At 38.0% G+C, this 25,860-nt stretch overlaps 1 protein-coding gene across 30 annotated transcripts in view; it reads right to left on the bottom strand.

Annotated features, from left to right (window-relative positions):
• The window catches only part of DMD (dystrophin), a 1,241,121-nt gene that overhangs the window by 17,447 nt on the left and 1,197,814 nt on the right, over nt 1–25,860 (bottom strand). For 25 of the 30 annotated variants that reach the window (XM_080576230.1, XM_080576221.1, XM_080576246.1 and 22 more), the window contains 8 exons: nt 23,869–24,005; nt 23,056–23,094; nt 18,356–18,421; nt 17,236–17,301; nt 14,057–14,215; nt 5,182–5,425; nt 4,706–4,829; nt 580–672 (listed from right to left, as the gene is read on the bottom strand). In XM_080576230.1, the coding sequence (XP_080432356.1) occupies nt 580–672; nt 4,706–4,829; nt 5,182–5,425; nt 14,057–14,215; nt 17,236–17,301; nt 18,356–18,421; nt 23,056–23,094; nt 23,869–24,005 (928 nt within the window). The remainder of the gene's footprint in view (nt 1–579; nt 673–4,705; nt 4,830–5,181; nt 5,426–14,056; nt 14,216–17,235; nt 17,302–18,355; nt 18,422–23,055; nt 23,095–23,868; nt 24,006–25,860) is intronic. The other 5 variants (XM_080576249.1, XM_080576241.1, XM_080576242.1 and 2 more) reach the window with 2 other exon arrangements.

Raw genomic sequence — 25,860 nt, 5'->3', positions numbered from 1 at the left:
GGAAGAAATGCTGGGGCTGTATAAATACAGCCTATGCTGCCCAATCAAGCAGTCCAGTTGCTTTTCCTCTATCACTCAGAACTTATGTACCACAAGGTCAAGAATTTTGACTCAGAACTTCAGTATTATTTAGAACCACATTCTTCTTGGAAAAAGGCAAGAAGAAAAAATATGGTAGGATGTATTAAAAATAAATCAGCAAGGACAGACTGAAGGAGAGAAGCTGTGAGAAGAACACAGCAAAAGTGGAAAGAAGAAAATGCTAAGGAAAAAAGAGTCCAAGAGGATGTTGTTTCATCCACTTATCTAGCAACTGCTACTTGTGGAAGAAACTTGAGGTATAGAAGGGGCAGGTGGGCAGGTTGCTTCTCCACTCTAAACTGGACAGGTTTATCTACAACAATTGGTAAAATAAAAACAAAGAACAGCAAAATAAAACCTGAAACCAAACTCAAACACCTGAAAAGATAAAGGAATGGAAAGCACTTTTAATTTCTGCTCTGCCCACAACATCCACGACTCATTTACAAGTGCAATACTCTCCTCCACTGGCACATGCTCCTGGGTGGCTGGGCTTACCTCTGGAACTGGGGAAGGAGTTGTTAAGCTGCTCCATCACTTCCTCCAAACCTGTGCTTGTGTCCTGGGGAGGGCTGAGCAGGTCATCCTCGCCTGGAAAGCAAGTGCAAACCACTGTATTTAAGCCACTATGAAGCCATTTGGTAACACCTTACTATTGCATATGTCCTTCACAAAGCTAAGGCTGGTCACTTAAACACATTTTCTACTTAGTGTACAATGAAAATCATCAAGGTGAATTTTGTTGACTCTTTATGCCTCTTATGCTTCTCTCTCTTTTTCTTTTTTAAGTGTTAGGATTTAAGTAAAATTAAACAATGAATTTTTAAACAATTAACCCTAATTTTAACTTGTAGCAAGGGATTTAAGAAATAACCTGCTGTGGTAAAAGAAGTGGGGCAAAATGTCTGCCAGGAACATTTCGTTCTATAAATGATGCTCCTTGTTTCAGCTTCTCTTATTCTATTAATGGTAAAAGCAATTGCTGTTGTGAGTGCTGCTACTGAGGAGCTCTCTAATAGCACTGGATTCATGTTAGCGCTGCTTTGCCTAGCTGCATAAATCAGTAGAAACCTAGATTCTCATCTGCATCAGTATTAATATTTCTGACAGTTTAATTGCATCAGATTGGCGCTCCAAGAACATTCAATTGTACCATAAAAGGGTTTAGCAGCAGTTTAATAAAGCGAAATACATTTCTCCCACTGAATAATTTCTATAACCTGATTATAGGGCAGTAGCTTAATGGGAAATTCAATATATTTTATTTTTACTGGGGTTATTTTGGTCGTGGTTTCCGATAACCAAAATCCATCTGTTGATTTTACTGTAGACCCTAGCCTTTAGTAGAAATAAAGCATCTGAAAAGAGAATACACCTAAAGGATGCTTAGAATGAGATTCTCCTTTTACCAGATTTCTTTTATCCCTATTAATACAGAAAATGAATTTTGCCTGTTGTAATAACCACAGAGAGATATACCCTTATTTTGAAAATGACTTAATGACCCTTTATTCTAAAGTCTTGCCCTGCTCAACTTCAGTAATAAAGTACCTAGAAGCTAACTTGCTAACTACCTAATAAGCTACCTCGCTGTTAGCTTTAAGATTCTTTAAACTTTGCCACTGCTGCATGCTAGTGGGAAGTCTACTAAAAGAGATGCTAAAGGAACAATTCAGGGCTGCACAGATTCCATATTACTCAGTGTAGTGTTGGCCTCACCTTAGGACTAGGAGTTTCAAAAGACTTATTTACTGGCCAAGAATTATTTTTCACACCCCAGTAAACAAATTGGGTTAAAATATCTGTAAGAAGCTCTTAATTCACATACACAGCTTCTTTTAATGGTCTAAAAAATGGCTGCTGAGACTGCTGCAGTTTGTTCAGCTTTCCGCTGGTGCTGGGTTCACGGACCAGAACAACCCAAGTCACATCATAAGCTATTTCTGCATCAAGCGTTGCACCAACAGAGGTGCTTTAGCAAAATAAGTGTCCTTCCAGCCTCTGCTGGATGCCAAGGTGAAAACTTAGAGCAAGGTCTTACCACTTCTACCCAGGCTGAGTACCTTATCAGCAAGCCTGCAGAAAACAGGCGTTTTAATGTTTTTCAAGTTTTTCTTCAAAAGAAGGGGGCACTAGTTCTCCTGTCCTGGCCAAAAAGAACTACCAAGAACTACCGTGGCAAACTGACAACAGGTACTGACTTCCAAACATCCTGGTAAGTGCTGATACACCTTGAAATGTGTTTACCCTGAAGACTGCTCTATCTTTATTTAAAATACACTGTTTTTATTCTTTCTCACTTGGATGATTTTTTGGAGCATTTCCTTGTAAATAACATAATAAAATAAGACATCAGCCAAGCAATCTTCAGATGTCAATTACCACTTTACCCAAACCAGTCTTCCCAATTTCTTTCTATAAGGGGCTTGGAAAGCTGGATGGATGGCAAATGTTCTGGTGGCACCTGAATAAATTAAAGTTCAGCAACAACCTCTGGGCTCACAAGCCTCAGAGAACCTCACTACCACTACAGTACTGGAGGCAAAAGTCAATGATTAGGGCCTTCCCATTAGGACTCTATGAGAAGAGAAGCAGAACCTTTCAACTTGCCTAGGTGTCTCTGGTTATCAAAGGATAAGCTCTTCTATTTGCAAGTAAGGCTCTGAGTGGGCTGCTGCTTTTACCAACAGGTTGGACACCACCAGTGGTGGAAAGCTTTTTACAGCAATCTCTCCTTGAGAAAGCAGAAAGACAGGAAGAAAAAAAAAAAAAGTCTCCTGTCAAAGAGAAAAACATATGAAAGCTGCCACTACATTATCTCATTGCCTGAGAGACCTATAGATGCTCAGCATTTTCTTGAAAATTATTACTCCCTCCCTACCGGGAGCACGATTCTTGTATGAAACCACTATATGTATGTATGAAAGCACAATTTATGACACCATTCTGGTTCCATTCACAATTCTAGAATATTTTAAATTGTGCTTTAAAAACCTCTCAGACTAACAAAAAATGCTTTCTGGTGTGAAAGGTGACAATAAACTGTATTAGCTGCAGTTGGTAATTCTTTTTATAAACTCTGTTCCATACTGCTGACCCTGTTGCATTGCTGGCTCTCAACATGATCATAGTGATAACGATTCAGCATCTCACCATCCTTCCACATAGTCTCGATTCAACAAACAAAAAAACCCAATTCATGTCTAAAGATTTGTTTCAAATTAGGAAGTTTTAGCAGATTATATGATTATATGCATGTTAATTTATTCCGGTCTCACAATGTAAATTAGAATAATTTTAGATTAAGTCAAATGAAAGGAAGTACATTATTGTATTCCTGGCCTTCTAAAGGCAAAAGAATCTGTAAGGAGTTTTAATACGATGGTAGGGAATCAGTCTTCCCTTTTTTCTTGAGCACTTTAATAAGCATACTTTGTGTGATGGAATTCATGATGTTTCTTCAAAAAGTCAACACAAATTATTCCACAGTAAAATATTTACTCACTAGTAATGCAATTACATGATTCAAATCAAATTCCCGTTACCCGTGACTGTACTCTCATCCTCAATATTTAATTTCCTACAATTTCTTTTTTTTTTTTTTTGGTGGAACCTATGGAATCCATCTTGTTTGATACCAGCACAAGTTGACATTTCCACCCACACTCAGGAGGGAAGACAGACCTCCTTAACAAGTTGCATCTCCCACAGGTCCTCATACCAAGAAGAACATCCCTTCCCATTCTTCTTCTCACTGGGATAGATTCTTTCACAAAACACAGTGAAAAGCTCCCACTTAAGCCTTCTACTTTTCCCAAAAGCCTCTCACTGATGCACGCTAAATACATTCTTGTGTATGAAGTTGAATGTTATTTTCAGATTTCAAATATTATCTTGTTCAAGTAATTTAAGTACGTTTGCTTAAAGATGCTGCAAGGGATGACTGCTTTTTCACTAACATAAAACGCTTACCACTTGCTAATAAATATTATAAAGCAGACAGGAAATCAGGAAAATGCTGCAGAACAGTTACTAAAAGCATTGAAATAATAATTCCAACCTCAATCTACAGCATATTATTACTCAACCTTACTCCACACCTCATATGACGTTTATTAGCACATCTGATGTGATATTTACAAAAGACACTAAATGAGTACTGCTGAAGAGTGACAGCTCTATCCTACTGCTTGAGCAACAACATATTAAAAATAAGATCACATCAGTTAACATGGGGATGATTAATCGTACATTTGATCTCTTAGCCATAATTAATACTATGTATGTTTAAATCAGCCATGTCATGCTTCATAGTTGAAAGTCAATCTGAATGAAACCGTTAGATAGTTTTTTTGTTATGTTTGTTTTCAGAATTCAAGCCCTAGCTCGGTTTTGCATTCCATGTCAAAATATCCATGCTACGGTGTGCATCATGATCAAAACCAAAAGCCTGAACAATAATGAGAATATGAAGAGCCAGGTGACATTGAAGACTATCGCAAATGTCTACTTCATTCTCACTTGAACTAAACAAGGCAGCAGAGTAGTTTCTGCCTTTAAGGATTTTTTTTTTTTGAAAATGGAACATATATTTTTTATGACAATCTGAACTTAGTGATCTTACCCATGGTTTCTGAAGTCTGGCTGCCAACTACACGAAGAAGCATTGGCTGACTGCTGTCTGACCTCTGCAAAGAGGTAGAAGGAGACGATAGCGTTGTACCATTTACCTTGGCATCTGCCTGTGGCTAAAAATTGAGGAAAAAAGAAGAGATTGTTATTAACAGTTCAGTAGAGTTGCACAAGTCCTTGCATCTCTGTATATATTTTATTAATTCAATAAATACACACAATTTTCTTTTTTTTTTTCAAGTAAATACATCCATGCAAACAAATGATTTAAATTCTGAATAAAAAAGCAATACTGAAGTGTGATTTTACCACTTGCCACTTGCGGTCTACAGAACAATTTAATATATTTTGCTGACCAGTCTCTACAGATATGATTTTGTGGTATGTTAATTGTTATTGATAACATTTCACATCCTGTTTGGAAAATCGCTCTACAGAAATCTCAAAAAGAAAGGCCTGAGGACTCGCCTGCTCCAGTAGCTGCCTCAGCCTGTGCAGCTGTGACTCCAGCTGTTTGTTGTGATCCTCCAGAATCTGCATCCTGGCCTCCAGGCGGCCCTTGTGCTGGCGAAGCAGCTTGGCTTCTGCAATGAGCTCAGCATCGCGGGGACTTTGCGGAGAAACTGGCATCATCTCAGGTGGGGACGGCAGTGGAGACAATCCTTTGTGATCATGCTGTTGCTTCAAACGGTCGTACTCTGCCTGCAAGTTTCTGTTGAGGAGTAACAAGGAGGCAAAGCTTTTTCAAGCAGAACAGGTTTATTTGGGCTGTCCTCTGCTAGGGGCAGTCAGAGTGGACCTCCTCTCCTGTGATGTGACACCTGCAGCCACTGGAGGGGTAGAGGCTCTGTGATAACACCTGCCTTTGGTTCTGCTAAATCCAAATCCATGTAGGATTACAGCTCATAGATTTGCACAAAGCGGATATAATGCAGAACAGTGATACAAGCATTACCCAAAGGCTGTCTGCATCACGAGAGTTCACAGTTAATTCCCTTCCAGGGCACATAAAACAGAAGGCTGGCTGGGCTCCAGGCACCATCCTGAAGCACAAGTACAACGTGTCCTGGGTTCAGTCCTCAGCTTCCTGCATTTTATGGTTGCTAGCAGAAGTCAGACTGCCTCTTCACTTCCAAGCATGAATACACTCTTGTAGTAATTAGTGCTAAAAGAGCGATCAAAGCACTTCACAAACACTAATCAAAGCTTACACCACCTGGCCAACCTATTTCACAGATGAGAAAATTAAGACAGAAAGAAGGCCACAGAAAAATTCAGAAAAAAAACACAGAATTCAAGAGTTCATTTGCAACTCTGCTGTCATTAATTAGGTCACATCATTCTCCTTTCTTTATATGTGCAATTGCATTTACAGTCTAGCTCTAAAATTAAATTGCAGTGCATATCACTAATTTGGGGGGCTATAAGTTTTACCTGCTTTCAGACAGCACCGCCTACGGTGCTACAGTCTACTGTGACTTTATGGCGCTGTTAAGCTTGTTCTATTTCATAAAACTCCAGTTTTACTCCAGTAAAACTCTCCATAGATTAGTATGATCTATAATGGTCCATATGAAAAAAATCTACCAAGAAGTAAGAGCACAGAAGGTAAGAAACTGAAACCTTGTTGGGGTTAACACAGTCCAACAATGTAAAATTAGTACTTGGCAGCAGAAACTTTGTACGCAAGGGAGGCCTAATAACCTGCACTGGGATTTTGGTGCTCTGATGTTCCTTTACTGCTTCCCAGAGGGGGGGAAAATGGCTCCATAGACAGTAGCCTGCTAACTGCTTACTCATCACAAGCAGCGACCCAGATTTTATTTTTTTCCAACTTGCTCCTATTTGAGCTTGTGAAAACAGGCACTTTTTCCAGTTTTGCCTGCAAACCACAATACGCTCTGACAGTTTGGTCTGGAGGCTTAATAGCACCTCAGAAACCTCCCCAAAAACACCATTAAGCTCTGAAACATTTCTAAAGGTGTGTTTCTGTGACCAGAACAAGAACTAAAGCGGTATGCATCATTTCACATGGATAAGGAAACGATGCCAAGCATAAGGACAGACCATTGACTGTTCTTCAAACACTGCACTCCTGCCCCGTGGCAACTGAATGATGGATGCATCTTAACCTGGGACAACAGTAGCAACCCCACAGGGGGTTACATGGCATGATCCCTCCTCTGCAGGAGTTTAAGAAGGTTAAAAATATATCTATATCTATATCTATATCTATATATGTTAATCCTTCTTAACTTCTGATTGTCCCATAATTCAAAATTTCTTTCTCTAAAATCCACACAAGGAGTGGACAGAGACTTAGAAAAGTGTTCAAGCTGTCAGACACTATCTATGTTCTTTCTTTTCATCATTCTGTGAACAGCTAAAAATGCAATCCCATGAAGGGGGATGACAATTTCTCTAAGAAAAAAAAAAAATCCCACATAACTGACAAATGAGAAAAGTGCGTGGAAGACAAACCAAGAAGGTGCTATAAAAATCAGTTATTTTCTTCCAAATCAGACATTTTTTTTAAAGGAAGATTTTTGCTTTAAGTAAATATAGAGTTTAAAGTTCATGAAAATTATTTGGATGAAAGAAGGGTTATGCTGGGTGTTGCCTTCCATATGACTTAATGTCTTCTCATACTGTTAACTGAATGAACTGGTGAATAATTAATAAAAATACTAAAGGGAATAGAAATGAGAATGACAGCAATATCACAGAGTCTTACTACACACTAAAGTTTATACAGGATTGATCACTGAGCTTTTTTTTTCACCAAGTCTGTAGATTGTGGCTATCGCTGCCCTGTAAGGAATTTCCCAGATGCATGATGCAGGCAATACTCTACTAACAGGAGACTTAAAAGTTTGAAGGTTTCGAAGTGCTGTAAAGCAGAAGATGAAGTACCAGCCTAAGGGAAACTAAATAAATGCCCCTGCTGATACTTACAACATAATCAGGTACTTTGTTACAAAGAAATCTACAATCTTCCCCTCGAATTTCAAGATAGAGAAGCTCTTCCAGTAAATATATTATGGAAAATCAAACGAGGACCAGGGAATAATTCAGATAAAAATGCCTTCATGACTGATTCAAACTAGTTAAAAACTCTTTCTGAATTACTACAGAAAAAGAATGTTGTAAAAGGATACCGCACATTATCCAAGCAGAGGCGTCTGAATTTATGAGTTCTACAACACGATGCAGTAATTCTGTTAGAAGAAGGAATGACATTTTGAAGAAAGCCCAAGAGTTTGTCCTGAGCATCTGTGTCACTGAGTTTGTAGCTGTACCTTTTCATTCCAGTTACAGAGTCCTTAGTCCAGAGAATTAGGACTCATTATATTGACTGCTTTCAGAGCCGTAAGAGCGATGCAGGGTGCAGATGATCAATAGCATCCGTAATAACTGAGATCTAACATACAGGGAATTGTATTTACATAGGGGAAAAACGGTTGAAAGTCAGGAGAAAGAAATCATTTGAAAGCTGCTGTAACACCATCCTAGAGGAGAAAACGATCTGTTTTTATTCCCACCTCTGGAACAGTTTTAAGCTGTGTGGTGAAACAGGAATGCTGCTGCAAGCCAGGCGTCCAAGGAACTGTCCACAGCCCTCAGAATATAGCATCTGTGTCTCAAGGAAAGGCGCTGTCTTACATTTTCAGCATTAAATGGGAAGTTAGAGAAAGGGGAAGCGAAAGCATAATCTCTCTAAATGAGTGTGACTGAAGCAAGGATCGGCAATATTCAGAAGCCCAGCCTCGCTGGGTGACTGGGTAACTTTCACAACTGGATGTCACAAACAAACAAAGCTGATGCATCCTCTGATCACCGGGAAAATATATTCTACCTCAGTAAAAGAAATATTCAAAGAAAAAAACCATGTATTTCATTAACCATGCTTCCACCTCTTTTAAGCATTCAGGAAGAAAAATAACAGAGGAAGCATGCAATGTAACCCTGATTTATGCAACTGTGAAGATCTGGGTAGTAAAGAGCTCATGAGTTATTAATCACATCTATCACTGGCAAGATTAATTGCCTGGTGAGGGAAATCCTAGTGGACCAGATTTGCTGAATGTTCCTCTCAGAGGCAATTGCAAATTTTTGAATTCGGGTTATTTTTCATCTACCTACAGAAAACCAGTGGTTTGAGGAAATGGACAAAGCTGGTAACTGAACCATGTACTACCTCTATGCCTCATTAGAGTACCACTATTTGCTTATGATGCTTCACACTTAGAAGATTTACTTCCACTTCTTCAGTGCCAAAATAAATACAAAAAGGAGTCAGAGCATATTTAGAAATACATCACTTTCTAGCTATTGGCAACGATACAGAAGAAACTTAGTTGAGGCCAGTTATCATTCTTCAGGTTTGAAGCAAGACTCTTGCTGCATGAAAACAGGGTAGCTTTGAGATTTGGGATGTTAGTGCTTCTCCAGCAGCTCACAGCCCACTGCGCTCCCACTGCAAGTCAGGAAAGCAAAGGAAAGGCAAACAGCTGATCCTGGAAGTGTCATTTACTAAGTTCTTGTTACAGAACAGCTAAAAGATGGGAGAAAAACAAGAAGACAAGAAGAGAGAAGTCTCCCTTTTACAGAAGTATTTGATTCAACTAACATACTAGGCAACTTTCATCTTTCTAGCCATTAAAATAGCAGAAATTAATTTTTATTATTTGCAAAAATAATTGAGACCATCTCAAAACAAAACCATACTTTCTTTTTAATGCCAATACAGCACCTCCTAGTCTATAACTTATGTAATGTACTGCTATAGATGGACACAAAAAATCTGTCCCAGCTGTTTCAGAAATACATTCACTCTTAAGGAAATTTCAGAATGTTTTTAGGGCATTTTTGTAAGTGTCTGGGTTTTTGTCTTATATTGCAATGTAGTAATACCGCCTTCTACAGCAAGATTACTTTATGTCTATTGGATACATCAAGAAATGTTCTTATCACAATATTCAAGGAGATGTAAAACTAAGCATGAGTCTGAAGGCCGAATGCTCAAATGAAAAAGTTCCACCAATTGAAAATATTCTCTAAATTGTTCACATTTTAGCAAATATAAATTATTTAACAGTCAAGTTTTAGGCATACGTTATTTACTGAAGTCATATTCGCAACTACTAAAGCACCAAGTTCTCAAATTTCTAGCAGATAAATAATAAATATCTAAGAAGAGGTCCTTGGAACTGAAAAAAAAACACAACACATTCAGAAGTGTGTCACAGCTAGGTTAGTTTATAATTTGGATAATACATTTCAGAAGAATTCAAAATAGAAAATAGGCAACAGATCTTTTTAAACTGTCCAAAAGCAAACCTCAAAATTTCAATTTCAAAGAGTCTTTTTCATCTGAATAGCAAGTCAAGACAGAAATATTTGGAGACCAGAAATTGCAGCTGAAAACCAAATGGAGGTCAGAATTTTATAAACAGCTCCAAAGAGGTGAGGAAGAATAAAAACAAGAAGCAAAAGGGAGAAGTTCTTTTTTTTTTTTTTTTTTAAAAAAAAAGTAGGAAGCTGTGGAGAGCAGAAGAAAAAGAGAAATGACAGTGTTTTGTTATCTTCGTATTGCTTCTTGTTGGTACTGAATGCAACTTTCCCAATAGCTGCTGAGAAGTGAATGCAAGTGCTGACCATAACTGTAAAATAATACAAGACACAGCAATGACAGCTAAATCTTCATTGTCAAAAATCATCAGAAGTGTATGCAAGAGAAGTTTTGTCAATATAGGCATGAGAAGAGGAGTGTTTATCTAACACTGTTACCGTTCTAGCCACTTGCCTTCCCACGAACAAGCATCACATCAGCCCCAGAAAGGAGACGCACCCAGTGACAAGACCCGAGGTATTTACAAGGGAAATGAAACAGTCCAGCCACTTCAAGGCTGGGCTGAGGACCGGGAGATCACAACATGTTTTGTATCAGTCAGCCCATTATCCAGCAACAGATTCACCGAGTCTTCATGCTGCAGCAATAAACAACATTTACTCAGAGGATTTGTTAGAAATAATGTGCAGAACACATATTCACCCTCTAGAGCCAGGGTGACACAAGGAATTAGGTCACGGTTTCTTGATTCCCTTTGGTAACAGCCAAAAAGGCTTGAACAAACTCATTGGAAAAAGATTAGAAAACAGAAATTTAAACAGACAAAACTTTTTAAAAGACAGGTAAGGATATGAATGGATCCTGACTGATCCTGTCTGAATGGTTTATTTTTTGTGACAGGAATCACTGTTTCCTTCACAAAACCATGGTCATCTGGCTGTGACAATCTATCAGGATGATAAGCAACAACCTGTTCTCTTTCGAGCTTCTACCTCATATTTTAAGTACAAGTTATTTATAGAGCTTTGCAGAGAGAGATGCAGAGAGACAAAAGTCATGATTTTGTCATAATCAGTGAAAATCACAGCAGTGTGACTTCCAAGCTGTCCTACAGAAACAGACCTCTCAGTCCCTGCTGCATTAAGACCTGAATCACCCAAAATAGGAGAGGTTGCTTGTGGTGGCATCCAGCTAGGAACTAAGCCTCCAACAATAAGAATGAAAAAACAACAGAGAAGCTTATATATGGTCAAGCTTATACTTTACAGCTCTTGTTTAACTGACAAACTTTAAAACAGATATTTTTATGGTATAATTTTTGTCAGAGATCTTTTCACGTGTTACTCCCCAATGGCAGTTATTATATTTATTAAATAAACCTCATATTAAAATACGAGGCATAAAGCCCCAAAAGGATTTCTTTAGCATATTTAAGTCTGTAAGTCCAGGTTCTATTAATGTTCATACACCATCCTTCTCATCCAAATCTAGGCTGCTTTAAAAGCCATCCTCCTTTCCACTGGGTAGCTTGTTTTGTATACAGATGGAAAAGCTTTCTGATTTTTGTTCTTCTTCCATGATTTACTCCCTCGTGCTGTTTAAAACAATGACACCCCTTCCCTGAAAACTAAGCTATTTTACTATTTTGTACTAAGCCAATAATTTTTAACTAAAAAATTCTGAAAATGCAAAATATGATGGCTTTTTAAAAAATATTGTTTCTCCTTCACTTTAGAAAGTACTTGGGCTTTTTGTACAATGCCGTAGAAGTCTGGAGTTAGTTTAAAAGAAAATCTGACTGCCGTTCATTGAGGAAAGGCTTTGTTTACTACAGCTTTCTGTCTGAAATCCTTTCTTCATCCTTTATGCCTCATTGATTCTCTACGTTCTTCCAAATCCTCCTGAAAAATGTGAGTTCTTGACTGTACCTCTATTTTTCACTCTCCTTTTTATCAACTCTGCAGAGAATTTACATATTAGATGGAAAGAAGCTCTGAACAATGCCTTTTCCCCAGCTTTAATTACACATGGACACGAGGACTTCAGTTACATTGCAATGCTAGTGGAGCATCCGCAGAATATGGGAAGTCAGTGTTTTCATGAAGACATGGGGAGGCACACACAGGGGTCTGTCAGACATCATGCCAGTGTTTTCCATGCAGGCTGGAACATAATCTCCAGCTATTCTCTCTACTACTAATTCCTCACAGAAAGCAGACTTTAACAGTTCAATCTTCAGTTTAACCTGACCTGAAGATTTTGTATTCTGATTCTGAGAGGGTGCAACACTACTGGAAACACAAGGGCATGAGAAAATAAAGGTGGATTAAAATTAACTTTTATAGAAAAATTACAACTTTAATGAAAAAAGCCTGTGTGAAAGAAACTAGTAGTTAAATTAGTTACCTCTGCCCCTGGAGATTCATAGAGACAGGTCTACAGAAAAATAAAACTGCTATTTATGGAGAACAGGCTCCATTCTCTTCCTGCTTGAAGCTTTTTACTTCTACAGAAATACAGACCTAATCTGCAGAGGAGAAGCTGATGCAAGTCCAGAAGGAAGCACAAGAGAGATTTACACCTTCCTCCTGTTCCAGGTGACAGAATTGCTTATTTCAGGCTTCTCTATGCCAAAATCAATTCAAGGTGTTCTGCAAGTCCAGGCTCTGTTCTTTGTAAAGAATCCCAACCACAGTCTCATAGAGATGATGGGGTGATGGAGGCACTATAATTGATTAGAACCATCCAAAGACTTCTGCATGGAGAGAAGATCTATGACACTTGCCAACTCTTGCCGTTATTTCCTTGACATGCCTAAGGTAAATGATTACTGCATTACACCCTCAACGTAAACAAGACTGAAGTATCTAGCTTTTGCAGAAGCAAGAAAAAAGAATATGAAAACGCCAATAGACTATACCATAAAAGCCAAAGACAAGAGAAGGCAAATAAAAATGTGTTTTTTTGTAGATCTAGTAATTTTAAGCCAAAGACAGGAGAAGGCAAATAAAAATGTGTTTTTTGTAGATCTAGTAATTTTATCTTACATTCTTATTTTAGAAGTTCTTGGCTGCAGTTATTAATCTACCAGTGTCAAGATCTACCAGTTTTTATGCTGATGGCACAAGACTCCAGAGTACGTTAGAAACAGGACTGCAATGTGATGCTGCATGAAATCAGTTGTTTTTTCTTCTTTTAATTAATGAAGATAACTTCAATCATACTTCAACTTAAAAGAAGTGGTCAATAATATTTGATATCTAAAGGCTAAGGATATGGCAACAAATAATGCCAAACAAATAGAAAGAAAAGAGGACAGAAGTTTTAATTACCAAAAATTACTCATTTTTATGAAGAAATTACAACTTTATAACTTAGTTCATCCCTAAAAATTCTACCTGGGTGCATTCCGTCTAGCTGGATTGCACAGCTATTTCACAGATTTTTTACTTCAAATGAATTGGGAACTTCTCAAAACCTCACATATCACACTAACCAGCCTTTTTGAGAAACGCATGTCTTTCCGAGAACTTTCCCCTGCCTTTTCCAGACAGGTGTGCAGAAGCTTGCACACCCTTCCCTCATGTAATGGCAAAGTATGGTACCAAAGGCATGAAGGTTGTTGCTATCATGGAAATAAAGGAAACAGTGGAACCAAAGGAAATATGAAACACAGCTAGAAGAGCTGGTTAGATGTGGCACCATTATCACAAGTGTATTAGGTGACCCATACACTTGTTTGCAGCTCATCATTTGGAAGGCTCACTGCTTGCTCATCACTGCACTGAACATGGGAATAGTTAATAATGACATGATTTCAGACTCATCACCTCTCTCTTACAGAGGGAAAACTGTGAATGGCTTAGAAAAGCTTAGCAGAATGAACTTGTTTTAAAAGACATCCTGTTTTCATTTTTTTTAGCATCCCCTCTTCCCGTCTATATCTTCAGGTCATAGCTGATCTCTGCCACAGCTGGCAGCGTTACTCACCGGTTTTCTTCCTCCAGATCAGCAAGAATTCTCTCCAGTTCACCTCTTTCTTCACTCTCCAGAGAAATCAAGATCTGGGCGGGGCTTCGGGGCTGGCTCAGGGGGGATTCCTGGTTCAGACTTTGACAGTAGTGCTGGATTAACAAGTGTTCATCATCGCTGTAAAACAGAGGAGAATAAAACAGGCTGTTCCCTTCTTCCCTTTTAGCTTTGCAATGATTATGAGTAAATGATGCACTCCAAGTGTCTCATTTCTTATAAGGAAATTCACTGAACTTTTTGTAACAAAAAGGAGAGCAATATAACTTAAAACAAAATCCACTGAACTGTTTAATATAGTCTATGGTAATTTTCCTCTTCTGTAGAATTCATGTCTCTTCCCCTCTGCTTCTCACATATTTAAAGCCTAGCTGTGCTGCACCCGACAATCTCAGCTTTCCTCTTTTGCCTACCTTAAATTTGAAACTTGCTTGAGAAAAAAGCTATCTTATCCTGCCTCAGCTATGATGAGCAAGGGTCATTCAAGCAAAGGCAAGGCATTTATTTATTTTTATACCAACTATTCTTACTCAAAAATGGCATCCTATACTTACCTATTTTACCCTACAAAATTGTAAATGGAGTGAAGTAACAGAAATATTGACTAAATGTAATAAAAGTATGCTGTTTCTCACTGAGGAGTTTTTTCATTTTTTTGTTTGAAATTAGAAGTGATGTATACTGTTGGAATATAAATAAATTGTATTTAATAGGTATGATGTGTTTCTTTACTTTTATTGCCCCTGAAACTGTCAGGTATTTGAAACAGACAATTCTCTGGAAGAAAAAAGCAAATCAAGTTTTGAAGATTTTGACCATCTCACAGAATTAAATGGAAGTTTTAGGTGCTAAGGAAAGGCATTCAGGCCCTAAGCTACGCAGCTAACACCTGCAGTATTTGTAAAAAAACATGAAAGGTGGCAGCACCCCTAGTCAATGGCAGAAAAAAATGACACAGTTGTTGGGAATCCTATTTTTGTGGTAATACTTACAATAAAATAATTCAATTTAGCTTTTTTTCTGTTACGTTTGTAATCCAGAATTTAACAGACATTTTGAATAGCTGTTATTGTTCAAAATCTTAAATATTCCTTGTTGCATTTTTTTCCTGAAAACGTTAATGTTGCCATTTCATGGACTGCAGGTGTGCTAAAGCAATTTAGCGCACATTACCATTAGCTCATAAATGAGAAATATTAATTTTTCACAACAGGAATAATTTCCTGTTTTTAAACAAAATTTAAAAGGCTTGCCAGTTCCTAAATTTATAAGCATCTTAAGTGAATTAACAGTCAAAACTAACATAACTACTGTAGCATGTCATTTTCAAAGTCAGTCTTTTTGTGTGATTTTTAGCTGCACATATTTTGTATATATAATTACAATGACAATACATATTTTAATGTTTTTTGTCTGCATATATACACATTTTCTCTTTATTTCTCTTCCTCCACCTGTGTAGTGTTCTAACTGTAATTTTAATCCAAAACTCATGAGAATGTCAACAAAAATGCTTATTAAGCACCTGACAAACAAAACTCAGTTACACTTGCAAATTTATGGTGAGCTTTGATTTTTTTTTTGCAATTCTTATCTTGATCTTGTTTCTTCCAAAACTCAGAATATTTATCCTAATTTTAATAGTGCAAACTGAATAATGAACTGACTGGATAATCAGTGGTTATGTTATTAACTGAATCACATTAATACAACTTTTAATTTAGCAAAGAATGAAGACCAAGCTGTAATAAAAACAATACGGTTTATGTATGATCTTCTGGTTAAGGTAACTGAAATATTTCAGTGAAAAACCACATATAACAACATTACTGAATCAATCTAAAACTGACATTTGACTTGGAAATGAAGTTTTCATTAACCATGTGAAACTATCCTAACATCGTTTATGTATTAGTTTTCATGTATCATTTTAAATTTCTCCTCTTTGAACCAATATATTAAAAAAAGTATTTGGTTGTATGCACATGATTTTCTTTCAAAGTTGTTAGGTAACAATACTACCAAGTCAAAAGAGTAACTACTTCAAAACACAGAAACAAACCACTTTTTTATCCACGAACATTTTGCAGATGCACAAATCCCTACAATGTGCAGATGCACATGTCCCTACAAATGATTTGGAATCTGAATTTAAGTGAATGAAAATTGATGGAAGTACTGTGATTTAAAGGAACTTAATATTTAATGTAGTAAGAAGAAGACTCTGTATTAATTTTCAGAGAAAATCCTCAATACGTGGTAATGACGAGATTATTGTAGAAAATCACAATTTTTTTTTAATATATTTTATGGATTTAGAATTTGTGGTATTACTCCTCCTACACGGTTAACTAAGACCAAATTTTCAAGCACTACAGTGATTTATGTGCTGCTCTCCTGTTTTTAAACATACTATTCACTGTTAGTTTTCTAGTTCTATGCCATTTCATTCGGAGAATAAATAAGATCAAGAAAGCCATGAAAGAGGAGAAATATATTATGTCAAAAAAAAAAAAATCTCAGTGTGACATTAGATTGAACTATTCTTCAAAAATTTCAACTACATTCCTTTAACTTTTATATATGATTTTGTACTTATAAGTAGTAAAACGAATGCTTCTCAGCAATTTGTCCAACTTAAAAGTTTACTACTTCTAATATATCATGGTGAGGATGACTCCCCACGTCTTATATTTGTCATATATTTCTTCTATTGGTAGACCACTTTTTTTCTTTTGAATGACATTTTGCCCACACATTTTCTACCTTACAGTACTTTAACATGATTAAGCTTACAGTTCAAACAGAAGGGACACCTTTTTATCTTTGTCCTTAAAAAGTATCAGATGATGAGCATTTTTTCAAGTAATATGGGAATTATTTCCTGAATAAATCACTATTTTTTTGAGAAATTAGTAATTTTATTTTGAAGGTATTAATCATCTGTTGCACAAATTTGTTATTAAACTATAAGCCACAAGTCCAGACACTACTACATAAATTGAAAGAACATGAGCTCTTCATGAAATTGAATCAGGCGTAGCGCACAGCCATGAGAATTCAGTACTACAGAATTTTATGATAAGCTATTAACCTTCACAAGAAAACCCATGTCAAAAATACTAAAGTGACCTACTTACATGCTCTCATTAGGTGAAATACTGTCATTTAGATAAGAACCATTGCTGTTCTCCATTTCTGCTAGCCTGTGGAAAAATAAACATACTCATTAAAATAAATTCTATTTTCCAGAAACTTTGTTTGCTCTAACATTCCTGAAAAAATTAAAGAGTTTGATGGTTTTGATGACTTAAGAGAATTTGAAACTCAGATGAATTTACATTCTGTGTTGATTATCAAAAGGCTTTGCAATAGGTGATCATGAATAATTGTGTTTTTCAATACAATGACCTGGCTAAACTCACTTTTCAGCTCTTCAAATTTTCAACTCTTTCTCTGAGGGTTTATTCAATTCCTCATGATTAATTAATTCCATAAGCAAAGAAAGGCCTTAACATGCCAGGGGATTACACAGATTGTTTTGTATCTGGCAATGCCATCATCAGAAGTGAAATAATTAGTCATTTCTCATTGGTTTCGACAGCTAGTCCCTTCTACATATACTGCATACTTCCAAGAATATCTCTACTTATCAAATGATTTGGGGGGACAGAAAGAGGAGGTTGCAGTAACATTCATTATCTCAATCCTTGCAAATTTGCTTACTTGGTGGAAAAGCACATTATTTTTCATATTTGTGCAATTAACCCACTTTTTGATTCTTAAGAGCAGTATGAAAGTGGACAAGTGAACTAGAACAGTGATATACCATGATTTTTATTCACCAAATCAAGGAAAGATCCTGTTTGTGGTAGTCCACGTGGTTAATTACTTAACATTAAAATGGCATTTGAGATTGATGTAGAATTTGGAGACTTCTGCTCTTCTGATGCGCATGCTTACAATGGGGTCTACATTGAAAATGAAACCCTGTGCAGACTGAGTGCATAGCTTAATGAAGACCCCCAGGGAACCTAGAAGTCGTTTCTAACCACACACACATGCGCTCTGGCATGCAAGTTAGTGGACAGGCTGGTTAGTAGCAACCACAGGTTAATAACCCTGCATCCCAGAGCCTGGAGGAGGAAACCCCAAACCCTACGTTTCTTTTAAGACCCGCTCAGGCAGCAGCTAGCCTTTGGGATTTTTTTATATGACTGTTTAGAGAAAGATCTGCCTAATGTCCAGCTGGTCTCATACCTGCTAGCATAATGTTCAATGCGTGAATGAGTATCATCATGTGAAAGCTGAGGGGACGAGGCAGGCCTATAAGGCAGAAAACACTGATTAATCACAAACAATACCCTTTCAAAAGTAAAAAGACACTTAGCTATGTCTACGCCCTCACATCTCTATGCCTTAGGCTTACACTGTGTTTGGTAAACAGCACGTTATATCTGTGAGGCAGGAGCCTCCTCAAGCCGTCACGCAGCGCTTTGCGGTACAACACGGCGCTTTGACCGTCTGGCAATCCGTCCATCCGTTGCAACGACTCCTCCTCACACAACCCCCTGAGAAACCTTTTTCCAGAGGATTTGGAGATGAGATCTTGCCCCTGTTTTCCTCTCACACCTGCCTCCTTCATTTGTAATTGCATCTGGCTCACGGTCCCAGGCCTGCTCTGGCGGCCCTGACTTCAGGTCTCACTGGGAGCCTTTCCCCTGCCTCCCCCCTGCCCAGGACGTGTCCCTAGGCCAGGAGCAGCACGTTTCACCTGAAAGAGCCTGCAAGTGCTACCGCACCAGCAGTCAGAAACATAAAACGGCCAAAGTTAGCCTTTAATAACACTCTGAAGAAATTGATAATTCTGTCTTGCTTCTTTCCCCAGTTGTGACTTGAACCATGTAGCAGCATGTTATACGGGACACTGCCCATTACACCGGGTTTCCTGCCTAATAAATAATATTTTTTTTTTGTCGATCAAAGTAATTCATGGGACTCTTCTCACAAATTAGATTGTTGTTTCGTACAGCCTCGTCTCTGGAGAATACCAACGTCAGGATAGTATCACCTCTGCACTTTGTATGTTGGGCTGGCAGGAAGCACCGTACTGCCATGTGGGATTTTGCATATCTACCCATACCAGGAGGTGCCAGAAACAAACAAAATAATAATAATAATGCAGCTTTCCAGATTGTACAGTAATCTCCTATTTTAGCTAGATTTCAATCTCATTTCTTACGATTCATTTTAGGACTCCTAAGTGATGAATTATTTTCCCCTCACGTAAAATTGTTGGATACCGTGGTTTGGGCTGCTTCTCCCCAATGGGGACTGCACTGCATCTCAAGAGCAGACAAAATCTGTTTTGTATTTACTCATTGCAAATAAACCCAAACTAATAACCTCACGGTGCTTAATGCTCCTGTGCTAGGAGTTTGATCATCCTGCAGTAAATCTCCTAAAAGATCATTATACTTTATTGGTCATTTTCCAGTTTAAAAATCAGCTTGCAAAGGGCTTTATAAAATTAGGATCTTTCAGAATTCATATAACTATATACTGTATATAAAACAGTCAATGCCTCTTCTCAAAGAATGGGAAAGTTTTTCTCTTTAATGTATTACAGACAAAGTACCATGAATCCCATTTTGTTTTACATGAGCTTTGGCCTCCAACTGTACTTTTTCCCACTGCATATTCAAGTACTACCACAGCAAACCAGAGGATAAATACTCAGTTCACAGATTTTCTCAGTACAGCAGAGATTCACGCAGACAGGCAATTGATTATCTGCAACCTGGTATCCTATTTTGTGTAAGAACATCAGCACTGAAGGGAAGAGAGGGGAAAAGGATGCAATTTATCCAGATCATGTGGCTTTCCAAGCACAATAGTAACTGTTTTCTGATAACTTGATGCTAATCTCATTTTTTAATTGCTTGACAGGCAGTACCTGTTAAGCTAACCTAAACCGATACTGTCAATGAAAGAAGAGGGTTTGTTTTCAATGTACACACAAATGCTACTGCTAGTACTGTCCACAGATTAGGAAACTTGTGTTAAAAGTAGCTTGATTTTTGAACTGGATCATCCTAGTCCATATTACCCTGTGATTGCACACATTTGTAACAGTAGAAAGGAAAGGGCAGCACTTGGTTGGGACCAGCTGGCAGCTGAGTAACAGAAGTGATGCTCCTTTTGGCAGTGGCACAAGGTAAAATATTGGCACAACTGCGTAACAGTATACTTGCTGCTTCAAAACTACGCTTTACGCTCCGAAGTGAACAAACTATATAATATGCATTTTTTTTAAGACAGCTCAGTGTTTGTATAACTTGTTGGAGCTTCTTATGTCTCTCTGCCAAGTGCACACATGGGATGAGTCAACATTTCCAGGTTTGCCCCCGCTTCAGAATATACTGCAAAGGAGATCCACCCCACCCAGCTTTTTAAAAGCTTGCTTATTAAAGCAACCTGTTGAGAAACATTGCGGTTTTCGCATTGAATTTAGCTGCTCAGAGGTACGCAGTTGCCAGTACCTGAGCCAGCTTGAGAATGGCTGTGCTGCACTGCAGGCAGTTGCACAGACACACTCTTAGATGACCATCTGTGCGAGAGCTCGCTAGCCTCACTTTCTGAGCACATGTAATCAGCTCACGTAATCAGTTTGAACACTCAGCGAGGAGGCACAGAAACACAGCCAATATTTAACCAAGATAGCCATTCCTTTTACAAGGACTCCACAGCTGTATTTCTCACGCTGGTGTCTGCAGCAATAGCCTGAGGAATTCCATTCATGTCAAGTGGCAAACACCTCGTCCAGCAATTCCCTGAACCAGTGGAAACCTGGCTGACAGGAGGAGGGCATTTTGTGTGCTATTCAGCATTGCAGTAGATGGCTCTTTGAAGTGTAGAATCACGTCAATTGCATTTGTGCCACTGACAGACCACAGTCCAAATAAAAAGACATAAATTCCCATAAAAAGTGTAAGCTGCCCCTTTTATGCCTGGCAAGTGGAATATACGTGCAAAACACTGTATAATAAGTGACCCAGATCACTAACTTATAACAAAAATATATACGTATGTATTTACAAACAAATTCAGATATTGTAACACATGTTGATGTCAGGATGTACCTAGCACCATCGAATGCGATCAGGTTATGCTCTTCTGGAACAATTTGAAGACAAACAGAAAGCTGGTACAAAAGCACCAGAAAAAGGCAATGATAACCACAGTAAGAAGTTTGTCTGCCAAAGGTGGAATCAGCCCTGTAACTGAAAAATAGCTTTAAGGCTGGCTTGCTCAGTAACTTGTGTTGTTACCCTTGTCTAGCACTAAGGAAAGGAACAAAGGTAGTAGAAAAAAACAACAAAAAAAACCCAGAAACTCCTTCCAACCAATATTATTAGTATTTTTTTAATTTCCTGCTTTCTTGTCAGACCAGATGAAAGGATTGTTCTCAGGATGATAACCTGAGTTGGTCTGATAAAAGGTGCTACCTTTCTCCATCCAAATCCTGCCTCTAAGTATTTCTCACGCTTTCTTAAAAATTACATGCACGTTAAGCTCTCTGCAGTATTCAACACTAAACCTTTGGTGTGAATTTATCAGCGTAGGCATACCATGAAGTTGTTACTGTAAGTGAACTAGTGCCAGTGCCTTACAAATAAGCGTGTTATGGCAGCTTAATTTCATGTTATGTCAGACACAGCAATGGCATTCCATATTACCCAAGCTTTCTTTAGAAGGTTACTTTTAACTTTCCAACTGTTCTAAGGGGTAAGAAATCTAGATACCCAGTTTTGTATACAATATGCTGCAATCAGCCCCAGATGCATTTATAAACACTAAAAGCACCCTAAAGTTCAAAGCCATTCTATTTCAACCTGTCTCCAGCCTTCTGGCAGTTTTTGTGGGTGGATCCTCAACCATATGTGGTTTGGAGAAATACGCATGTCATGCTTACTCGAAGTAGATTTCCTAGAGGACAAGCACTGCATTTGACTTCCCAGTTGTCTGTGCTCCAAATGAAAACTATAAATCAGTATTCCAATGTATACATTTCACTCTTGTTTATTCTACCAAAAATTCAATGAAGGTGCAAGCCATATACATTTCACCATATAGAAATATATAAAATTCTATTTATTAGTCTCTCAGTAGTTATCAATATGTGAATTAAAAATAAACCTTATTTAACATTATTCTAAAATCATCCATGTAACACTAGTAGTAGCAAATGCCACAATGGTAAGTTATATATCTTTAGTTCAAGTTAAGGGTGTTACTACAACATTAAGACAATGCATATGCAGGAATGATGCAAGAATGAAAATCCAGTCCACAGTTGAAAAACCCTGCATTTTTAACTTCTGAAAAAAAAAAAAATACAGTAAACATTTTCCCATTTCAACTTGCCCTCACAGAGCTTTTTGTATCTAAAAAAACTGTAATAAAATATCCAGTGAGCTTTGAATTAGTTGGGGCACATTGAGTGTGCAAGTATGAATGGCTGCACATAAAATTATAGCTTTATCTACAAAACAATGTCATTCCTGAAATTGAATTAAATCCATAAAATTCTATTTGTATCGTTTGAAAAGCATTTAGTGTACATTTAGAGGGATCGACGCTTGTTCAGAAACAAAGGCTTTTAAATGACAAACTCTTATAAGCAATAGTAGGACTCCACCAAAATCCCTGTTAATTCAATGAAAATACATACTCCAGAAAGAGTATACAGTACACATTTCATGACTGCTGGACATTCCTGGACTTATCCCATTCTGTTCATCTGCGATCAAAACATTCCTTTAGAGAGTGTACGAAAGGAAATAATCGTAAAGAAAGAAGGAAATGAACTTATGCAAAACTAAACAAAGAAAGAAACAAAAAAGTGAGGGAACGCAGCAGCAGTAGCAGCAGCAGCACACTTCAGCAAAAGTACTCACGCAGAATCTACTGGCCAGAAGTTGATCAGAGTAACAGGACTGCAAGACAAAAAATGAGGAGGTGAAGAGAGAGGCAGAAGAAACTCAGCAGCAAAATAATCACAGAAAGATTAAAAAAAAAATCACAACAACTAAAAAACAGAAATCCAACAGACTAACATGAGTGACCATGAAGAGCAACCAACCAAAAAGAGAAAAAATATATCTAAAATTAAAAAAAGAGAGAAAGAGCGCAAGAACAAGCTGTGTGCAATTGCCATTAAACAACTGATTAAACTTGTAAAAAAAACAAAACAACAAAAACAAAGGGAGATGGGCTACTCATTAATTTTTCCATGTGTATCATTATTGTGGTTGTTTTTTTTTTCCATAAAGACTTCACAGTAATTCAATAAGACTAAATTTATAGGGTGAGAAAAGATGAAATCAGCTGGGAAGCTCTCAAACATAGTAACCTAATTTAAAAAATAAAAGCACAGAAAGATACCCATTTGGAATAAAATAAAATTTTAATGAAGAGATCATTAGTTTCCAAATTGCTGTATCAAACTTAAGAAGTTTATAAGGCTGCCAGTAAGCGTTTTTCTTTTACTGACTGAAGTGGAAGTTCCTGTGAAGATGGGTGAAAACAGATAAAGGGAATGGCAATTGGAACCCCAGCTTGTGTTTTCCTGCCAGCCGTGGTTAACAAAAAAAAATGAAAGAAAGAAAGAAAGAGGCTTTATGCATTTAGGAAGTGAAGGGAGTTGGCACCAGCTGGGGAGCTCAAAGAGCATACCAAATGAACTGTTTAGACACTTTAGAGCTACTCACGTTTCCATGTTGTCTCCCTCCAAGACAGTTTGCACAGGCAGGTAGCCCATTCTTGGGTGCTTTGCAAAATATCTTTTTGTTCGAAATTTGTTTTTTAGTACCTTGGCAAAGTCACGGACATCTTCTCCGGAAGTTGTCTGAAAGCCACAAATCACAATGAAATCATCTTTCATGAGGTTATTAATTTTAGTTGCCTCTTCCTTTGATGGGCCATTTGAAGGAGCAGCGGCCACGCCAAGCAGCGCTGGCCTCCAGAACCACACATTCTATTTATTTATCACTGTCACCTCAAAATGTACTACCAAATGGCACAGCTAGTGGGGAGGAAGAAGAGAAAGAGGAAGCTCCAAACGCCTGTAACAGGGTCATGCCTCTTCTCAGTGATTTGATGAGGACAAGCAATAACTAAACAAGAATCTGTAATTTCCTCAAATTGCCTGGGACCCTCTGCCTGCTTTTTGTGCAGCACTGAAATGGCTGTAACAGAGCACATTCAGCCGGCCTGAGGGACCTGCAGGCTGCTTTACTGGCTGGATCCTGACCCTTCCTGCACGCTGTTTGTTTCCATCTCCTGGATCTATCAGTCCCTGAAAGCCAAGGCAATGCTCCTGGTACATTTCCTTTCCAGTTTCCCTTCTCAGCCTCCTCTACCATTAATGTTTTGATCAAAGAAAAACAAAAAGCAGGTGAGAGCTGCTGAAATCTCTTATATCAGTTATTTTCTTGCGTCTGTCTAATCTGAAGCTAGCAGGCACTTAAGATCAATAACCTGAGGAGAGCACAATTTACACAAAGTTTTCTACTCTGTCGCCTGCACTCAGCCTCCTTTCTCCCTATAGAGACCAGCAGAGGAGTACAAAGTGCAATTAGTTTCCTAAAGACCAGAATGAGCCAGAAAGAGTTCAAAGTATGTCTGCTGGGAAGATGTAACACTTCTTGCAAGCCTGATTAAGAGCCAGACAATTTTCTGAAGAATTTTAATGGAAGACTTCAGTTACATTAGTCAGGCTGTACTCCACTCTTTACACCTCACAGAGAAGCTCGACCCTGAAATACTGCTTTTCTACAGTAAATTAAGTTCATCCTGACCCACATACCGGTATCGCTTCTCCAGTGTATCTAATTTGAAGGAAAGAAATGAGGGAAAGTTAATCTTTCTGACATTTTTTAATGAGTTCTATGCCTTCTATTCAGAGAGGAAGGAGGTGCTGGGATCCATCAGTCAAGCCTACTTTCACAGAGCTGCTGATACACAGATGTGTGTAGTTTTAGTGATTGCTCACGTAGAAAAATTAAGCATCCCCTGAAAAATAATTTGCAGGAAGACTGAGATGCATTAACAGAAAGGACAAATGGTCTTCCTGTGCTGAGGATACCTACAAGCTTCATGTAAAGCAAATCTGGTTCTCTTTGCAGTCAGTCTATCTTGTATGAAAATTCAGTGTGATCAATGACTGGCAGAGAAAAAATATATCAGAACCTGCAAGACAGTACAGCAGCATTTGTATTTTCAAGAAGCTGAGCTAATGCTCAAAAATATTTAAATAAATTCCAAGTAAAGCCATTTTGGGAAAGATTAAGTACGTCTGGACCACCTAGAGGACTCCAGAAAGGGCACTTACTGATTTGGCCTTAGAGGCTCCAACAGGAGGGAATTCTCTCTCCTGCATGCCATCTGCACTGCCTATCGAGAGAGCCCCTAAGAAGGTCAGCATCAAGAGACCAGCTATAACAGATCAGCTGGGAACAGAGAAGAACTTTTAATACCTAGTGTTGGTATAGATAGATTAAGCACAGCTTAATTCATGTTCCTCACATGTGTAATTCATAAACTTTTATTCCCACTTTGTCTATTTTCAACGTTGTGAACACTTGCAATTGCATTTGACTGTAATTTGATTGTGTTTTCAGGCACAATGAGTAATAAAGCATTCTTCACTTAAGACTTTCCTGGGACGTGTTAGCTCCCCTGAACCTTCCACATGAAAACCA

The sequence above is a fragment of the Anser brachyrhynchus genome (genome assembly GCF_964034855.1).
Source record: "Anser brachyrhynchus genome assembly, chromosome: 1".
Lineage (NCBI taxonomy): Eukaryota > Metazoa > Chordata > Aves > Anseriformes > Anatidae > Anser > Anser brachyrhynchus.
This window is presented reverse-complemented; position numbering and strand designations above follow the sequence as displayed.